The 20,398-nt window shown below is 49.9% G+C and overlaps 1 protein-coding gene across 1 annotated transcript; it reads right to left on the bottom strand.

Annotated features, from left to right (window-relative positions):
* Positions 1-1,775: 1,775 nt before the first annotated feature.
* LOC115640789 (zinc finger protein RFP-like) lies at positions 1,776-20,225 on the bottom strand. Its single transcript, XM_030543783.1, has 8 exons — positions 19,536-20,225; positions 11,519-11,940; positions 9,404-9,499; positions 8,607-8,837; positions 7,764-7,786; positions 6,920-7,035; positions 5,397-5,456; positions 1,776-4,263 (listed from the first exon to the last, which is right to left on the bottom strand). Exons 2-8 carry the CDS (start codon positions 11,930-11,932, stop codon positions 3,749-3,751), a joined length of 1,455 nt encoding a protein of 484 aa, XP_030399643.1. The 5' UTR covers positions 11,933-11,940; positions 19,536-20,225; the 3' UTR covers positions 1,776-3,748.
* Between the last annotated feature and the right edge of the window lie 173 nt (positions 20,226-20,398).

The following is a 20,398-nucleotide window of genomic DNA, read 5'->3' as shown; positions in this document are numbered from 1 at the left end:
ATTGAGGGGTCACCCTCAACTAAACTGCACTCTCTGGGCAGGAGATGTGGGTGCCAAAGCCCAGTGCAGTTGTGAGAGGGTTGGGATAGGTGCTTGTGCCTTTTGATGTGGGCCCTAGACACTATTTGATCTTTTCTTTCTCTACTGTGTAATAACATAGCTGATTGAGACTCAAGGGTGGGTCTGCTTGCATACCAACAAAACTGAAATCACAGATAACCAGGTCTAAGCATTAGACCTGCTTTGGGACACTGTCTCTGATACAATAGATTGCCTTGTCTATGCCAGTAATGAGGCTGCCCCACTAACAGCTGAAATAACTAACAACTGCGCTAAGTGGTAGGACCTCAAGACCTCCCAGAGAAGGTGGGATGGGAAGCAACAGGCAAAGTGGCTAAAAGAGCGGCAAACTGCTGGCAGGGCAGCCAGTGCCAGAGTAAATACCTGGACAGCAAGGTGTACTGCTAGTGCCAAGGCATGAAAACGGCAGCAACTCATTAATATGGAGCAAACCTTGAGCTGAAAGTTGATTTTATGGTAAATCTTCTTGTCGCAGCCCTAAGCCTGTGCTCAAACATGGCATCTGTATGGCCAATTGTCGGTCAAAAGGTCACATTGGTACCGTGTGCAACACCGTAGTGCAGTGTGCAACATTATAGTGCCGTGTGCATTTTCACACTCTTTTTCCCTGGTCACCTAGGGGTCAGGCTAGTGCGGTGTGCAACATTATAGTGCCGTGTGCATTTTCCCGCTCTTTCTGCCTGGTCACCTAGGGGTCAGGCTAGTGCCTTGTGCAAAAATACCAGCGTGCCGTGTGCAGATCCTGTTTACATAGAGGGCACCAGCTTGGAACCTGGTTGGTGAAGGAGCTAGGGACCAATCAGATGCTGACACGAGTAAGAGAGTTTTCGAATAAAACCATGTCTCGTGCCAAGATCTGCAGGAGTATCCGCATGTTAGCTGGAAGACTTGGATCCTCCTTCCAGCTAGAAGGGTCTCCTGGGTGGCATTAATTCCCATCAATTCGTTATGCTCTCGGTGTCTGTACTGCTGGTCAGCTATGCCTGGAGTGCGGAATTTGTATTCTAATTTCTGTAACATTCCGTTTGCTTAGCCTCTTCTCTTTTTCCCTCCCTTATTTGGTACAGAACTGTATATATTGTTGTTACTTGGTACCAAGTTATGTATATAGTATATGAAAGTTAAATTGTTGTATTAATTGCTAATGTGGTTAATTGTTGTACTTTACAATATTTGGTTAATGTATATAGTTTACTCAGTTTGGTGTATCTGCTCTAATTTCTGATGAGCAGTTAATCACAGATCATTTGGTTTCCTGTTGTTGGTTGTAAATAGATTGTTTCAAGTTGTGTAAATATTCTCATTCTAATAGTATTGTTAGTTGGTAAAAGCGCTCCTCCTCAGCCCAAGTTGCAACTTATCCCCCATCAATAAACGACCACGTGATTTTGAACTTTCAATCTATCACGTTTTGATTTTCCTCACTCGATCAAAAACTTACTCGAACCTGTATTGGTCTCGGATACTTCTAAGCTTTATGACTTTGCAGTCTAAAGGTTACAGCCCAGCTCATTCAAAACGCCAGCTAAGAGCTGGAAAGATTTTAGGTTTAAACTTTGTGAAACACCAAACACAGAAGGGAAAGTAACAATCCTACTCATTCCCCACCCCCATCCCTGCCCCATTCCAGCTGCCCCAATCTCTTCTAGTCATTTTTTCTCCCTGGTCCAATACTGAGCCCATAATCACTGCGTGGACTGGGTCTACTGGGGGAAATATGAGTCAGAGATCCTAGTTTGGGTTTTGCCTGACTCTGGGGAGATGCATATCAGCTCAGAGAGAAGGGACAATGAGGACTCCTCAGCACACAAAGCTGCACAGGCTCTTTGCTGCTGGAGCTCCCCGCAAATGGTTCCCACCAACACATTTGCCGCCATAGCTCTAGGTTCTGACCTGGGTTGCACCATTGCTCCTTTGACCTCAGCAGTTAGCCAGTATTTGGGGCCTTGCTAGGTTCTTCTATTGGGAGGAGAAACTGATTATAGGAGTCAGGTTTTTCTTTGGTGCAAGCTTTATTATTTACAAAGAACATCCACACGTCTGTGTCCTGAACACAGTAGAAACTAATAGAAGCCAGCAGTTTCTTTACTCAGAACTCCACATCGGTCTTTCCAGGGAACTCTGTGCCTGAAGCAAGTCCTGTCTCACAGTTTCCTACCATGGTCACACTCACGACTGCTTCTCTTGGCTTTCTGTCTCTCACACACCAAGCTGCCAGCCAATCCCTCAGCCTATCTGTTTTCAGCTAGCACCAGGGAAACCCCTCTTAGGCCTTCTCTACACTTAACACTTAGATCAACCTGGTGATGTTATTCAGGGCTGTGAAACATTGTGTGCCCTGAGTGCCACAGCTAGGTCGACCTAACTCCCCAATGTAGACAATGGAATTCTTCCAGTGACCTGGCTACAGTCTCTCAGAAACAGTAATGAACTAGAGCAATGGAAAAAACACTTCTGTCAATGCAGGATGCTTCTACACTACGGCACTTCAGCGACACAGGTGTAACGTTATAGCTCTGCTGTAGTAGTGACTATAGTGTAGATATACCATTATTCTTCCTGAGACCTGGTCCACACCTAAAACTTAGGTCAGCCTAGCTACAGCGCTCAGAGCTGTGAAAACTATCAACGCTCTGTGATGTAGTTAGATCGATCTAACCCCTGATGTAGACGCAAGTAGGTCAAGGGAAGAATTCTTTGTTGCCCTAGCTACTGCCTCTCCTAAAGGTGGATTTATTGCATTGATGGTAAAACTCTGTTTATTGATGTAGGAAGTGTCTATGCTAGCAACTCATTTCTACTGGATATTGGGATGAATGCACACTCCCCAGTCCCTGGGTCTCCTTCTCCCAGGCTCCCAGCTGGTGCGGCGCTTCCAGCTTCTTCTTCTTTAGTTGGGGATTGTTCCTGCTTTGAGCAGGGGGTTGGACTGGATGACCTCTTGAGGGGTTGAGGTCCCTTCCAACCCTGATATTCTATCATTCTAAGAAAACACCAAATCCCAATTAATTAATTATGTGTCCCTACCACTCCACATATGCTTGTTCCCAGCCCCACATTAATTCTGTCCCCCAACCCCATATCACTTCTGCCCCCAGCCCCTCCAACAATTGCGACCCCACAGCGCCCACATCTGCCCCTTGGGGTCCCTTTTCCTGCACCCCCAGAAGTTCTTCCCCCTCCCCCTCTCCCTCTCCCTCCCTCGTGCTGCAGGGAGGGAGAGAGGGAGAGGAGCTTCCAGAGGTGATAAAGCTAAGAGACCAGAGGGTTGGGTAGAGAGGAGTCCTCCAGGCCATAGGGGCTAGGATTACTTGGCTAGAGAAACCCATTTTTCCATCTCCAGTGGGCTGTTCCCCGCCATGTCTCAGTGACACTGTCTGACCCAGGATCCCCAGAGTCCTCCTGGCTCATAGAGGACAGCGGCAAACAGGCTACACAATGCCTGGGGCAGTGATGAGATTCACTTCTCTACCTCGCTCACTCAATGCTCTCTATGGTTTGACAGTCCAAATGGTGCAGAGTTGAGACTGGAAACAACCTCCAGGGTCATGGAGATGGCATGATAGAAACTCCACAGGGAGAGGTCACAGAGACAAGGGTGTGTGAGCTAGAGAGGCTGATCTCCGGGCTCCCAGAGAGCTAGTCCCCTGCCCCTCCCCTGCATGTCTCAGGGACACAGGCAGAGCCGGGATCGGTATCCCACGCAGAGCCAGGGTCGGATTCTCTCCCCAGGGATGGAACCCGGCGGGAAAGTGAAGATCGGGGCCTCGTCACCAGCATCGATAAATGTCACCTGCCCCCGGTCACAGTCCAGACAAACCTGGATCCTGCTGGGGACCCAGCTCAGGGGCAGGGGGGTCACAGGGGAAGTGAGAACCTGGAACTGACCCATCCATCGCAGCACAGCCCAGATCCCCCCCTCAGGGCTATAGCTGATCCCTCCTTTCCTCCCCACAGACTCTCTGGCCACCCCCACAGCCCAGCATTGCCCATCCTCCACCTCCACCTCCCAGCAATGTCTCCCTGAGGTGAATCCCTCACAGCCCAGCACACAGAAGTCAGTGTCAAATCTCTGAGGGTTGTCGGGCAGATCCTGCCGTGTGTCTCCATATCTCACACTTTTCCGATCCTCAGACAGGACGAGGCGGAGTTGAGCCGTGTCTGGATCCAGAGTCACATTAGCTGGGACAGAGAGAATCAGAGCGTTAGGGGAAGAACTCGGCCCTAGGGAAGGCTGGGACCATTTTTCAAACTACCCAGCAGCCCCGTCCTGGCTGGGACAGGCCTAGATCCCAGGGCGCTGCCTCTGTCCTGGGCACCTGGGACTGAGCAGAGATGTCATTGCAGTTACTCAGTGTGTTTCTCATTTGGTTCCAGAAGTTTCAGCTCCCTGCTCCCTTTGCTGCAGCTGCTCCATTCCCAGCAGCAGAGAAACAGCCAGGAAGGTATCGGAAGCTTTTACTGAGAAGGGACCAGAGGAGGCAGGTACCAGCTCTATACCCCAGAGGGAAGTTCTGTCCCCTAAAGGCAGCGTCTGCTCCCACACTGGAGAACAGAGGAAGGTGCAACACTGGGGAAAAGCTGCTTAAAACCAGAGAGTAGGAGGTGTATTGGGTCGGGGAGCCCCATCCCCAGTCTAGAGAGAAGGGAGGAGCTGCCAGCATCAGAGGGAGAAAATCTCCCCAATCCACGAAGCAGTGAGCAGCTCTAATGGGAGAGTCCAGTCCTGCCCAAAGGAAAGGCAGGATGTTGGAGAAGAGTGATGGGGAGACCCCTGCACTGGGGTAAAGCAGAGGGATGTGTCAGCCCTCAGGGCAGAGAGCTCTGTTCGGGTGCTGCTCAATGAGTGTTTCTGTTCATTAGCCTGGGCATGAACTCAGCACTAAGGTTGATGTCAAGATTGTTTGTGTGATGTCAGCTTGGGATCTCCCCAGGAGTTCCAGACCCTTGGTAGAAGTTGGGGGTGGGGCACGAGGTCCCACCACCGGTGACCCCACCCACTGCATGGCCCTTCCCCCTCCTCCTCTTCCTGCCGAGCCCCTGACCCCTGGCCAGGCAGGGAGCCTTGGCTGCTGGGGAGAGCCCCGACCCACCACCTGCCCTTGTTGGATACCTGGGGGGCCTGAGAGCAGCCCCCAGCCCATGTCCCCGCTCTCTGGAGTGCGCCACTCAGGGCAGGTGGAGGGTGCAGGGCTCCCTAGTGCTGCCCCGGCTCCCTGGGTGGGAATCCTGCTCTGGCTTCTGGCCTGGCCAGGGGCCAGGGCCTCGGGGGAAGTGGAGCGGGGACCAGCACCAGGAAGAGGCTGCAATCTCACCCTGTCTGTGTGCTCCTAGTGGTTGCCCACTTTTTCTCTTCAGTGCAGACGGCAGGGTGTCTGGAGAGGGAAAGGATAAGAGACGCGAGATTTCAGGCTTTCATATTTATAACAACATCGCAACTCTGAACTCATAGACCTGTGTTGTCGTCATGACACAGAAACAGACAGAGACACACTCAGGTATTTAATGTAAAAAGGTCTAAAACCTATTTCCTCTCTCATTCAGGCATCTCCAAGCAATAGAACCAATTCCCTTGCAGCCGCACAACCATCCCAGGACAGACAATCTTTAAGTGAGATTTACTTTTCCCCTCATCATCTCCTCCCACCCTTCAGACTCCAGTTGGTTTCTCTCACTTCTTGCATTCTGTCATAACCTAGACCCAGATCATGCAAAGACTTTGGCATAAAAGTAACTTTACCCACTTGGGTCCCTTTGATACTAATGGGATGTAGAGAGTTTGCAAAATCCTGGCTCTGTTTGTAAGCTGTTGGGGCTGTTTGCACTGACTGACTTGGCTTTGGCCTGGTGAGCAGTTTGCTTGACATAAGAGAAATGTTGCCTTAAGTGACCTTAAGTATCAGAGGGGTAGCCGTGTTAGTCTGGATCTGTAAAAGCAGCAAAGAATCCTGTGGCATTAGGATATAGACTAACAGACGTTTTGGAGCATGAGCTTTCGCGGGTGAATATCCACTTTGTCAGATGCATATAGTGGAAATTTCCAGGGGCAGGTATATATATGCAAGCAAGCTAGAGATAACGAGGTTAGTTCAATCAGGGAGGATGTGGCCCTGTTCTAGCAGTTGAGGTGTGAAAACCAAGGGAGGAGACCTTGTTATTAAGTGATTGTTCATAAGTTGTTAAGTCGGACAACGAGATGTTTTGACCACACAATGTGCTTAAAGACACCAGACACGCAAAATGTGCTGTCAAGGAGCAGTTACCAAAGTCCAAAAAATCCCATGTGGAGAAAAGGGTCAAAGTGACCTGTGCACATCAGTGTGTAATGATTGGTAATGAATGAATCAGAAACGAGAATAACTTGAAAATAGCTTGGACAGCAAAAGCCCTGCCAGTTAGAAAGTTCATGCATGTGTAGTGTGTGAGTTATACAAGATACTAACAATGCATAACACACAAAGGTGATTGGAAAAGAACTAATAAATATATAACCTGGATATGTTTAATATGTCAGACATTGTAAGGGGTAGTAAGAGCATCATAGGAGAAATGCATCATGCTCCACCTGTGCCCCAGGAGAAGGTAGCTGGGCAGTATTTCTTTCAGTATGTCTGTCATTTCTTACTTTAACAGTAATTGTAATGGCAAGACATGCTTCTGGAACAAATAAGGGGTTGAATTAATCAATCTGAGTGACTTGCACCCTAAGCGCGTGGCATTCTCATCCAACAGTTAAATAGAAGCATAATCTAATTATGAACCAACTGACCAGAGCCATTCTCTTCCCACAGTCTCAGACATTGATCCCAGTTTCCCCTCCTAGATCCCTTATAGGTACCTTTGAACTTCCTCAAAGCCTCCAGTAGCACAATAGTTTTCTGGGAGAAACCACTGACTTGCTCTTCCAGCTCAGCAGAAATCCCTTCTGGCTGCTGGACCTTCCCCTTCTCACACCTGGAGAGAAACAATTTCACCTGATTACATTTCATTTAGTGACTTATAAGTTGTTCCTAGGGAGTCGCTGCTCTAATGGGCCTGGAGTTAGAATTCCTCTACCTCTCCCAGCCTCAGAGCAGATGTGACACAACCCAGGGCAGTGCAACCTTCCCCCCAAAGATTCCATGAATGTTCTTCAACTCTGGCCTGGAGAGACCAGCTCTGGAGATAAAAGGAGAATTGAGTCTCCATGGCCAATTCACTCCTAGGCTTTCTTGCTCGGAGGGACAGGAGGTTCCCAGGTGAAGTGCTGTAGAAATCTGCCCTCTAGGAACTAGACTGAGACAACAATTCCCCCCTCCTCAGCTCATTTCACACAGGTCTCCAAACAGTCCTTAGGTGGGACAGACTCCTGACCACTGCTGCCCTGGGCTGAATGGCAACCAGGGCCCCAGCAGTGACAGGCCCATATTCCATCCTCACTATCCTGAGGCAGCCTGTCCCCCAGGGAGGTGACATCTCTGGGAAATATTTTAGGTCAGTCCTTCCTACTGAATGGATAAATCCAGAGTCTTCTGTGCAAAGGTGAGAACCTCAGGATGAAGTTGACCAGAGAGATTTGTATCCAGAATGTGACCTTCCCCACACATTTTGCTGTAGAGCCCTGGGGAGAGGCAGTGCTAACATCACCACCAAGCTCTTTCCCAGTATTGTGAAGTGTGAGGGGGAAAGAGAGAACCACATACCTGCTAAAGGTGCTTCTGACATCCTAGAGGGGAGAGAGAGAGAGAGAGAAAAGAATCTCAGCCTTGGTCTACACTAGGGGGCTGGGAATCAATCTAAGTTACGCAACTTCAGCTATGTGAATAACATAGCTGAAGTCGATGTACTTAGATCGACTTACCGTGGTGTCTTCACCACGGTGAGACGACTGCTGCCGTTCCCCTGTTGACTCTGCCTGTGGCGCTCACAGCAGTGGAGTACAGGAGTTGATGGGACACTACTCGGGGGTCGATTTATCGCGTCTTCACTAGACACAATAAATTGATCCCCGTTGGATCAATGGCTGCCCACTGATTGGGGAGATAGTGAAGACATACTCTCGGTCCCATCTGATGCACACAGGGGATCCCAGGGAAGGGTTTTGGCAAATATGGGGAAGAGAGGCCCTGCCCTGGCTCCAGGGCCATGGATTCCCTGAGCAAATGGGGAGGGATCGCTCAGTGGTTTAAGCACTAGCCTACTAAACCCAGGGTTATGATTTCAGTCCTTGAGGGGGCCATTTGGGGATTGGTCCTGCTTTGAGCAGGGGGTTGGACTAGATGATCTCTTGAGGTCCCTTCCAACTCTATGTTTCTAATGGGGCTTTTCCATCTGTAATATCTCTGTGTCTGTAGTGCTCCAAAGAACAATAGTCATTTGCATGTCAACAATGCACATCCAGTTACATTGAGATCTCTGATTGGGCCATTGATAGGAAGGGGAGCTGGCTGCTGATGGGTGCTAAGGATTTACTAATTTTTTTCCGTGGCTGCTCTAGCCCTTAAGCCACCGTGAAGTCGGCGCCTCTGTTTCTCCCTCAGTCTCACCTTCAGGAATTCACTTCCTGGTTTCTGACATTTCCCCTCCATTTCACTGATCAGCTCACTGAGACGGGAAATCTGCTCGGAGAGTTTACTGACATTTTCATTCTGGATCCTCACAATCTCCTCGTCCAGCTTCTCCAGCTGGGCCAGCAGGAGTCGCTCTTGTTCCTCCAGGAACTCCCGCAGTTCCTGAAATTCAGACACAATCTTCTGCCTCTCGGTTTGTGTTTGTTTCTGTATGAAAATATGGAAAGGGCTGGTCAGGGATATGAATGGCACCTGGGGTCCTTTCATGGAGAGCTGAGCATGCAGGAGGGAGAACTTCATTGAAATTCCTAAGATTTCTGACATTTGACTCTACCCTAGGGAGAGGATTCTCTCACACCTTGCCCTTCAGCCTCTATATCTCTGAAAGGGAGGTTTCCATGTCTCTCATGTTATTCATATTATGTTATTCATGCTCTCTGGGAATTCAGCCCCAGAGCAGCAGGAGGCAGGACTGAGCACTACACTGACAGAGACAATGGGGGAGAAAAAAGAATCAAACATGTTAATGCACGAAATGACCAGAGACAGCGGACAGCACCGCACAGGTGACAATCAGTTCACTTGGGGAGGATTTCTGGGAAAGCCACAAGAGCTAGACATTAACTCATCAACCGAAATGGAAGCTTAGGGCTTCTCTGCACATGAATCTAACCCACTGATCATGTCTACTTTCACCAAGGCCACACAGGAGTCTGCCTCCAAACAGACGTCCCATTGCCAGTCCCTGTGGGTTAATAACAACAGGCACCTACCAGATACTCCTGGCATTTCCCCTTTTCAGTCACTTTAAATCCCAGCAGCTTTTCTCTCTCTTCTCTCAGAGCCTTCAAATAGGCCTGAATTTTTTCCTGAAGAAACAGAAAGGGTTTGGAAGTTTCATTTTGAGGGTTGAGAGGAGTGTGGAGTGTTTTTTCACCCAAACCCTGAGTGTTTTTTCACCCAAACCCAAGATGACTGTTGGTTTCTAATTGCTTTGTGACATCAGGGCCACCAAGGAGATGAAACCTTATCAATGCAGACTGGGAGTGTGTCATATTCCGATTCGTTACCAATTCAGGTTCAGTCTTTTCAGTAATTAGACAGAGATCTCAATTATAACTAAGCTTTGTTGGTATTTGTGAATTGATTAGTGGTACAGCGCATAACAGGACACTGGAGTCATATGGGGGTGAATCAATAAACCTGTCTTTGAGAAGGTTTAATGAATAAATCCCAGAAGCCACCAGAGTTTCAATATGGGCTGGGATTTTAGCCCTGAAGCCCTGGGGACTGCACTGGTTGGGCAGAGCTGGTCTAAGCACCAGGGCAAACCCCATGAGATGTCGGGAGGCCATTCGTCTGGTTGGAAGCTGTGCAGTCCCAGTTTTGTGGAGCACTGTCCCTGTCCAGTAGGAACCCAGCACTGGACGTGGGTTTGTCTGGTGAAAAAGAGCGAGGAGGAGACCAAGGATGCAGGAAGATACCAGTGAGGGCGGGGGCAGGGGTGCGAGTGGCACTTCCATGCAGAATGATGCAGATGGGGGCGCATTGACAAAGGTGGTGGTGGGCCCATGCAGGCTGAGCGATTCACATGTGGGAGGGCCCATGCAGGCAGGTGTGGAGATGTCCTATGTTCTGGGGATGCCTCAGTGGCCACCCTAATTGGAGAGGCAGATTTGTATAAAGAACAGTTGGGGTTTGCCCCAGTGCTGCCCTAAACCCTTTCAGTGGCAATGCACTCTGGGTAGGTCCCCACTGTCCCATTCCCTAGTAGAGATCCTGGAAGCAGTGCATTCTGGGAGATTTCTAAAGGCTGCCTGGTGGGACTAACAGAACAGCTCTGGCTGGTCCCTGCCCACATACACAACAGAACAGGTCAGACTGACACCCGTCAGCTCCAGCCTGGGGTTAGTTTTGCTACAATCCAGTCTAATCCCAGTGGTACTTGGCATGGATGTGCGCTGTCTGGAGCCCTTTTGTGTGTGGACTCAAGGTGCTTGGGGTCCACACAGTGTTTAGCCCCATGACCTCCTCTAGTGCAGAACGGCAGCATCTGAGTTTAACCCCTCATGGAGCAACACGGGAGTTCAGAATCCCAGTGAGAAACCTCGTCTCCCTGCTGGGCCTCGGGCCTTTAGCAAGGAGTCTTTTCCTCCTACTGTCCACACTTCTTCACTGCTCAGTGCTACTGAGGTGGGCAGAGTAGCCTAGTGGTTAGGGCACTGGGCTTGGCCTTGGAAAAGTGGGGGTTTATACCCAGCTCTGCCATTGACCTGCTGAGTGACCTTGGACAAGTCACTTTCCCTCTTTGTGCCTCAGTTTCCCCTCCCACCTTTTGTCTCTCTTGTCCAGTTAGACTGTAAATCGCTCAGGGCAGGGATTGCCCCTCACTGGGTTTTGCACAGGGCCCCCTGCAATCGAGGTCAGATCTCAACTGGGGGCTGTAAGGGCTGCTGGGATGCAAATAACAATAATAAACACTGTGATCCAATCAGTAATAACAGCCACAGCTTGTAACTCCCTCTTCTCCAGTCTGAAGGCAGCGCTCGCCCATAGACTGGCCTGCAGCTCTTGTGAATCAAACCTCATTGGTCATTTAATAACTTCCCGTCTGCAGAGAATTCTCTTAGTTCACTGGTGGGAGCTGGGTTTGAAAAGGATTCAGCTGCTCAGAGAAAACTTTCCCACATCAGACAATTTTAAAAACTTCATCTCTTGTCATTCTTGCCAGGCTGGAGTATCATTAATTTCTACAGCATCTTTCATGCAATAAAGGCTACACACAGCTGAATGACACAGATACACCTATCTTGGGCAACTTGTGATGCCATTAACCTGTAATTCAAATCCAAAGTTATTACCCATTAGACTGGACAGCAACTCTGTACCTTGTACTCCTGGGCAGCTTCCTGTATGGGAACCACCGTGTGAGCGCGGTGAGCCCGGGACTCTCTGCAGATCACACAGATGGGGCTTTGATCCTCTTCACAGAACAGTTTCAGAGCCTCCTGGTGTTCCCCACACACCCCGTCCCCTCTTGCTCCCTTTGCTGCCTGTAAACTCAGCCGTTTTACTATTTCTACATTTGCCAGCTGCCTGTTGGGCCTGAGGTTTCTCTGCTGCACAGTTTCTCTGCACTGAGGGCAGGAGATGTCTGTATCGGATCCCTCCCAGCACTGGGCGATGCAGGCTCGGCAGAAATTGTGCCCACACTCCAGAGTGACAGGTTCTGTGAAATACTCCAGACAGATGGGACATGTCGCTTCCTCCTGGAGACTTTCCACCGGGTTCTCTGCAGCCATGGCTCCCTCTGGGCAGTTTGTAACAGTCTTTGTTTCAAATTATTGAATTCACACTATGCCCCGCCTGCAGCAGCAAGGGGGTGTTTCCCTTCCTGGAACTGACTGTTTGCTGAATTGGAAGGGGCCCACTGGTAACATTACAGCCCTGGAGGCTTTGTTGAAAAATATACCACTAGGGCTCTGGTGCTGCAATCAGCCCGTGTGCTGGTGGGGAGGGTCACTGGGGCTGGACATCAGCATCCCCCTTTCAGGATGAGCCTGCAGGAGCAGGGTCTGTGTGTCTAAGGAGCGATAGTCAGACATGGCAGGATATTTTTTAATAATATATAATTTTGACAGAGGTTTATTTTAAGCAATTTTTATATTTATTGATTTAAACTTTCACAGTTGCACAAAAATCTGGGTTTCAGCATTTCATTCCAATTGTTACCAATTTCAGTTTTCACGGCTGTGGGAAATTATGGGGGGATCAGGCAATAGTTTGGTCAGACAATAACTATTTAATGACACTGGGCACTGAGAGTCAAAAAGTTGAAGCTTTTGAACTGTTAAAATTGTCTGTGAGCAGGTAAATCTCCCCCAGCAGCTCCCTCAGGGCAATAACTCAATTCCTCACCCACCACACGGACAGAGGCTGAGAGTCCATCTGATGGCGGCTCAGGGGCCAGGTTGGAATGTGCTGGGATCTCAGCCTTATTCCTAGTGGGGCAGGTGACCCCGTCTCACACAACCACACCCAGCAAGGCCTGCACCGATTTTCTCCCTTTTTGTCAGTCTCAGCACAGCGACCAGGGACTCAGTAGTCCCTGAAGACCAAGCTCCTGCCCACCAGGTGAGGGCTGGGGCCCAATAGCCAAGGGCAGCGGAAGTGATATTAATTTTAATTTATGTTTATCCCACACCATGTACCCTTCAGGTCCCTAGTACGAGCTCCCCTCATCCCGCTGCCCTTGGCTATTGTGCCCCAGCCCTCACCTAGTGGACAGGAGCTTGGTCTCTGGGGACTACTAAGTCCCTGGTCGCTCTGCTGGGATTGACAAAAAGGAAGAAAATCGGTGCAGGCCTTGCTGGGTGTGGTTGTGTGAGACAGGGTCACCTGCCCCACTAGGGACCGGGCTGAGATCCCAGCACATTCCAGCCCGGCCCCTGAGCTGCCATCAGATGGACTGTGAGCCTCTGTCCGGGTGTTGGTAGGGGAAGGACTTGGGTTATTGCCCTGGGGAAGCTGCTGGGGGGAGATTTACCTGCTCACAGACAATTTTAACAGTTCTAAAGCTTTAACTTTTTGAATCTAAACAGAGACGCCTCAGGTCACTTCCCAGTGTGGCTGCAGGAGAGGATCTGGGGACAGATTGAGGAGGCCTGGGGGACTCTGGGAAGCAGCTACCTGGGACAAGGAGAGGGAATTCAGCTGTGGTGGGGGAACCATGCTGCGCAGAGATGCTGCTGCGGATGCAGCTAGCTTGTTGCAGCAGTTTTAACAACGTGGTTAATAGATGTTGCAGCTCAGCTTAGTGAAGTGCGCAATGCACGGCTTGAGATTTGCCGTCATCATTCAAACACCTTTCCCCTGCTGCTGTCTCAGCTACCTGGGTCTTCACTCAGCATTTTAGAGCAGAGCAGATTCAATGCTGTAGGTACAGGGTTACAGACAAAGATGGGAGTGGTACATATAATACCCTGTAATTTATCTCCACTGGCCGTGAGACGTACCATGTCTCGCTGGGTACTTGGTCCCCTTTGTTCTCCCTTTTAAACTTGCCAACTTCAAGAGATTAAAGTTCACGCGCAACCTCCCCCAGATCATGAGATTGGCCCCCAAATCACGACATTTTAAAAAATGGTATTGTTTTTAGGTCAGTCTCTTGATGTTTGAACTCTCCTGGCCCTTCCCCAGGGTGTGTGCACGTGACAACGAGTGTGGCCCAATCTCCCACATGTACAGGATAAGGTGGTGTTGACCCCTGGTGCAGGAGCTCTTTCTCACATCCGCCCCATCTCCTGCCCGGCAATTAATCCTGTCCCCTAGTCCCTCAACAGTTCTGTCTGCACCAAACCCTATCAGTTCAGCCACCCTCAGTTCAGTCTCCCAGCCCCCATCATCACCACTCCCTGAGTTCAGCCTCCCTCCCCCATTGATTCCCCTGCTGCCCTCAGTTCACCCTCCCAGCACTGCCCCATCTGCTCAGAACCCACCATCAATACAGCCCCACCTGCCCCTACTCTCCTCACTTTGGCCCCCCAGGCTATAGTTCAGCCCTCCCAGCCTCACCTCTGCTCCTTGTAGAGTTCCTCACCTTCTTCAAGCCTGGCGGGGGCTGCAGTGGGGTCCCCCTCCCACTTCTCAGGCTGGCAGTGAAGAGTTTGCAATGCCTCGTGGGGGCAGGTTCATCATCACATGATACAGGTATCTCAATCCCATCGTTCCATGGGGATCCTGCTGGGTTTCCAGATGCTTTTCAACTGCCCTGGTAACCTGTGAGCCAGCCGTGTGGGTCAGAAAGCAGGATCCCGCACTGCTCTTCAGCACTGTGTGGTGTGTTAGGAACACAAGGCTACAACAGGAGCTTGGGGGCGGCAGATGGGCTATTTACCATCCTGACCCCAGCCCCCTCATTATAGAAGCAGCATGTCTGCGGCTGCACACAGGGGAAACTATTTGCCTCCTTTGCCCCTTGCTCTGCCTGCTACAGCTCTTTGAGTTTTATAGGGCACTGCTGTGTGTTCCTACCAGGGCCTGCTCTAGGTTTTTTGCCGTCCCAAGCAAAAACATTTTTTGCTGCCCCCCACCTTCCCCACTCCCTTCCACCCCAGCCCTGGGCTCTCTCTCCCCGCGCCCCCACCCGCACGCCCTGCCACCCCAGCCCTGGGCTCCCCCGCCCAAACGTGACCTCCTCATTCACCACAGCAATCCCCATTTACACTTGCAATGGGAATCAAACAGTTTCTCCTATTTTTATTTCACTTTAGTACAAATCTCACCCCCTCATCTCCCGCAACCCCATCTTTAGTGCTCCAAATGCACATGGAAGGCACAGAGACTAATCCTCAAACCTTGGACCCGGAAAAGGATGGGGCTCTAGTAAAGAGGGTTCAGGCAAAGGAGCGGGTGTGGGGGTGCTGGAGGCTCTACACTGGCAGAGAAGCGGAGTGTGATGTACTCGTGGAGGAAGGTGGAGGAGGAGAAAGGGTATCAGCAGGGTTGCGGGAGAAGAGGTGCAGGGAAAGAGGGAGGTGCAGGAGGACAGGGCTGGGGGTGGGTACAAGGGGAGAGGTGGGGTAAAGGGAGAGTACAGGGGAAAGGGGTGCAGAGAAGGAGCGATGGGGGGAGGTACAAATGGAGGGGCTGCGAGCGGGATAGAGGGTGCAAGGGCTGAGAGGGGCAGGCGCTGACAGCTTCTTCCCCAGCCCCGTGCAGGCAGAGCCGAGAGGACAGACACTGATCTCCAGGTGCCCGAGCCATGGGGGTCCCTCGGCAGGGCAGTATCCGCTGCCCCACTCGGAGCTGGGCTCTGCCTCTCCCCACCTAGGGCAGGCAGCGGGGGGGCTGAGGCGGTGGTGGTGCGCGGCAGGCTGGGTCCAGAGGCAGGAGCGGGCAGCTCCCTGGCAGCTCGGGCTGCCAAGCCACTCGCCCTGTCAGCGTGAGTCGGGATCCACGCCCCCTGCCCAGCCTGTCGGCACCCTGCACAGCCCACTCGGGCGGGGAAATGCAGCGCCGACCTGAGGAGACTCAGAGCAGGGCAGCAGGACCCTCCCTGCATCCCAGGCCCCGCTTCCCTCCCTCCCCAGCTTCTCACACCCAGGCTGGACTGCAGTTCAGGCTGCCCCGCCGCTGGGGAGCCAGAGCATCATCCCCCCGAGCTGAGCCCCTCTCACAGCTGCAGTCCAGGCCCAGCTCCGGCATGATGCTCAGGGCAGTCTGAACTGCAGTCCAGCCTGTGCAACTCAGGCTGCCATGAGCGCCATCTAGTGACTGATACCAGAACGGCAGTGTCAGTTCCAGCTCAGCCTGAAAGCCTCAGCTGACAGGGAACATCTTGGTTCAGGGCCGGCTCCCAGCTTATTGTGCCGCAAGCAAAAAAAAAGCAGGGAGGGGGCTAGAGTGCCACCCCTTGGAAAGTGCCGCCCCAAGCACGTGCTTGGAGTAGAGCCGGCCCTGGTCCCTACCATCGCTCTTCCCCTCTGTGCCCCAAGCAAGGTCCTGCAGCTGGACTGGAGCTGTGCCAGCACAGCCTCCTCTCCCCACAGCACCTCCCTTATATTCCAGGCAGGAGCCCATTTGCTGCGTGGAGCCGGCATGCTCAGCCGGGCAGTTGCTATATGAGCTCTCTGCACTGAGCACACAGGAAGAGCAAGTTCAAAGCTTCCCAGAGGAAGGGGAGGGACTTTCACCTGTGTACCTGGCTGCAGGGCAGCGAATTCAAAATGGTGATCAGAGCGGTCACGGTGGGCACCGTAGGACACCTTCTGGAGGCTGTTTAGGGACATGTAAGAAATGCAGTGTTTACACTGACACTGCGTCGCTCTAAACTTGTTGCCCTAAGCTCCACACCTCTTATCGTGGGGGGTTTATTACTCGGGTGTAGCATGAGAGTTGAAGGTATCTAAAAGGGTGTCATCAGGAGGAGGGAGAAAACTTTTTCACCTTAGCCTCCAATGATAGAACAAGAAGCAATGGACTTAAACTGCAGCAAGGGAGATTCAGGTTGGACATTAGGAAAAAGTTCCTAACTGTCAGGGTAGTTAAACACTGGAATAGATTGCCTAGGGAAGTTGTGGAATCTCCATCTCTGGAGATATTTAAGAGTAGGTTAGATAAATATCTATTAGGGATGGTCTAGACAGTATTTGGTCCTGCCATGAGGGCAGGGGACTGGACTCGATGACCTCTCGAGGTCCCTTTCAGTCCTAGAGTCTATGAGTCTATGAAGTGGCAGGAGGAGCATTGCAGCATGTACAGCTCCATAGTTAGGTCAGCGTAAGCTGCCTTATGTGGATAAAACCGTGTAGTGCAGATATGATCTCAGAAAGACCAGGTTCTGGTGAACAGCCATGGGGCAGCAAGACATAGCTCTGCAGCCCCAAACAAACTTGTCAAGGCCAATCTGCAAACTGGAGTTTCCTGAGCTCATCTTCCTGGCCCCACCTCCCCTCCTTTCCCTGTTCAACTTACATCTGACCTAGTTCTCTCTGGATCCCTTTGGAAAAGCACCTGAGAAAGATTCAGCCATCTGTGACAGAGCTTCCCGGTGTGCAACCTGGAACTGGGGTACCGCCGAGCCTTCTGTCCCACCAGCCTGGGCTCCCTGTCACACTGTGATGCTGTGACAAACGACAAACCTCTGGCAGGTGCTGCACTTACACAGCCATCCACAGGCAGGGACACATCCAGCTGAGTTACATGAATGTTTGTCCCGGCCACTTATGAAACAATAAAAGGGAGGCGCCAGCCAATTCCCCTCAGTTCCTCAGCCTTACATCCCACAGCTGTATCATCTTGCCCCGGTCAGAAGCCTGACCAGTGTAAGTTATTACCCAGTCCACCCCTCCCTCAATGTGGAGAGGACGTGCACCATCCTTTGTAACTGAGCTGAGAATTCCCAAGCACTTCAAGCAAAACACACTGTTTTAGGTAAAATATAAAATGGGTTTATTAACTACAGATTGATTTAAAGTGGTTATAAGTAATAAGCATAGAGATCAAGTTGGTTACCTAAGAAATAAAATAAATTCACAGTCTGAGTTTATAAACTAGATAGGATTTGAATCGAGCAATGTCCCACCCCAATAGATGGTATAGTTCCTCAATACACAGGCTGGACCCCCTCCCTAGTTCAAAGTCTTTGTCCTCCAGATATGTTCCCAGGTGTTGTGTTGTGGAGGGAGTGAGGATCAGTGATGATGTCGCATCCCCCTTTTATAGTTTCTTCTGGCTTACTGGAAAGCTCTTTTGCTGTGCGTGGGTCAAGCAGCCTCCACTGTCTACATGCTCCCTCTGAGAAAAGTCTCCACTGCATACGGTTCCTGGGATGGTCATTGAGAATGTGGATTTCCCTTAATGGGCCATCAGCACGTCTAGCTACTCCACTGTTGTATCTGGAAGGCTGTTTGTGAGTATTCCCAACCTCACAACATATTTCAGTAACACACTCCTAGCAATACTTCATAACTTTACCTAAAATGATAACATACAATGCAACAGGATATCAATGTTTAACAGATCAAGACTTTTAAAGAGATACTTCACAAGGCACACTTTGTACAAAACATATACTTATATCACAGTGGTGAATATTGGGGTGCCAGGGTGCTACTCTGAGGTATGGAGTGTCACACCATCCCAAACTCCTTGTTCTGGGGAGAAACAAAATGAGTGTCAAAGCCTTGGGGTTGGGATCAAGTAAAGATGCCTTTTTCTGGCTGGTCTGTTTCAGTTTAATAACCCACATCCTATCCATGGGGGCAGCCACTCAGGGAGCTGTGTGAAATGCACTGGGATCTCAGCCTGGTTCCCGGGGTGTAGGCATCTCCATTACACAGCAAGGTAACCAGCAAAGTTTGAATTAATCATGCCCCTCCATGTGAGGCTCAGCAAAGAGGTCAGGGACCCAATCTAATGGGGTTCCACAGACTTCTGTATAGATTACTTAGTTTAATCTTTCTATCTACCCAGTGGCACTCAGTGCTCAGTCTAAAAGATACCATCAGAGATGCTTAGTTTTGCAGATCTCAAACTGCGGTTTTGTGTCTCCAGAGGTAACATGCTTGTTAACAGCAAAAATGTTTTTAAACAAATAAATAAATAATATATAGAGGTGAGAAAAAACAGACCTCAACTCTATTGTCCCTCTGCAAATTTATGTATAGAGTCAATCCCTTAACTCTCTCAAAAAGTGAAAAGTTTCAAAAAGTTCAATGAATAGAAGAAGACTGTTGGGGGCGGAATAGATCTGGACAAGGAGAAGAAGCCTGGAGATAAATGTGAGAAGCGAGGGACATATGCCTTTTTGTTAAAATATTATGTGTTTTCTGTTGAAGAAAAAAATCCAGAATACTTAACGCTGTTGTTTTAGTTAAATAAAACAATTTAAGTGTCTATCTGGTGATGTTCTCCTCCTAAAACATCATGGCAAGAAAATCCCCCAAATATTAATGATTAACCTTTTGAACTGGAGATTGTTCACCTCCCAATGACTTCATAAATATCTGCTTCCATTACCTTTGAAAAAGGAAATAACCAAACAATCATTGATTTTCTGATATAGCTGTAAAACTCATCTGAAAAGTTTTCAAAATAGCTGTTTAAAAATCTATAGCGTGTACCTTCTAAAAAGGAAACCTACATCTATCTCTGAGTTGTGAAGAATATGTATTAAGGTTATTACACCCAACAAGAATGCGTGTTTATGTAGAAAACCATGATTAAATTGAGTCTTCCTGACTAGTGATTTAAATCAAATCCACCCTGTGCTCTTGCCCCTGGCCCCTGCATTCCCCAGGGAGACCCACAAATATAATTGGTGCTGGGTCAACAAAATGTTAATCCGGTACTAAATTTACTTCAGTCAGGGGGTTGGTCTATTCGCACCCCTGAGCAACATGAATTCTGCCGACTTCAGCTGTCGTGCAGATACAGCCTCAGGCATTTATCTTTGGGAGAGGAGCATGGTTTAGGACACACCCTGTTGTTAGCATCTCCCATTGGGTATTTAGATGGCTCCCCAACTAGCGTGCTGGCTCCTGTGGATGGCATTGTAAGGCACCTACCTGTCTCCGTTCATTGTGCTGGGAGACTAGGCACCTAAGTCAGGCTGTGTGCACTGCAGTGTTCTTCTTGTGATGTTCAAAGCACCTAAAAATTAGGTGGGGGTGATGCTCAGCATTGTAACACCTAAGTCCCTTCATGGATCCCACCCCCAGTCATTTACATTAGAAGGTCACAGAGAGCAAAGACACAGGCCCAGATGAAGGTGAGGTGTTTCCTTTTTCTCCCTGTAGATCCCATCTTTTAGCTCATGGCCACCCTAGGTGAAGGGGTGGGTGTTTTTTCAATGCAATAGCAAACACGAGGCAGTGATCTCATTATACAGTCCCAGTGGAGATGAGGCAAGTGATTGATGCTTTCACCACAGTGTAGCTACTCAAGGTGACTGTTAACCCTCCTAAACACCCGCCAACCCAAAGAATTCTTCTTGACCAGTTACAGCGAGGTGAAACCACCACTTGCTTTGTCTATACACAGATTGTACAATGAGAGAGAGAGAATCCTGCACCTTAGTGTACACAAACCCCCAGAGACTATCTCTCAGAGCAGGTCCAATCCCATGAACTGCCCCGTGGACACCACAGCAATTGCTGATGGGCAGAAGAAATGTGAACAGCATAGTTCATATCTCTTTAGCCACCCTTAAATAAAGTCAACACCTCTGGAAACAAAGAGAAGAGTCAGCACCATGTGTTCAGCTC

This window comes from Gopherus evgoodei, unplaced genomic scaffold (assembly GCF_007399415.2).
Source record: "Gopherus evgoodei ecotype Sinaloan lineage unplaced genomic scaffold, rGopEvg1_v1.p scaffold_32_arrow_ctg1, whole genome shotgun sequence".
NCBI classification, from domain to species: Eukaryota; Metazoa; Chordata; order Testudines; family Testudinidae; genus Gopherus; species Gopherus evgoodei.
Note: the sequence above shows the minus strand (reverse complement) of the source record. Positions and strands in the feature narration are given on the sequence as shown.

Bases quoted from the DNA above. Each gene is read 5' to 3' on its own strand.
- LOC115640789 (XM_030543783.1), bottom strand. From the start codon at position 11,932: ATGGCTGCAGAGAACCCGGTGGAAAGTCTCCAGGAGGAAGCGACATGT. The intron at 9,500-11,518 runs GTACAGAGTTGC...CTGTTTCTTCAG, and splicing joins AAGCTGCCCAGGAGTACAAG to GAAAAAATTCAGGCCTATTT. The intron at 5,457-6,919 runs GTACCTATAAGG...TTCCCTCTCCAG, and splicing joins GGCTTTGAGGAAGTTCAAAG to ACACCCTGCCGTCTGCACTG.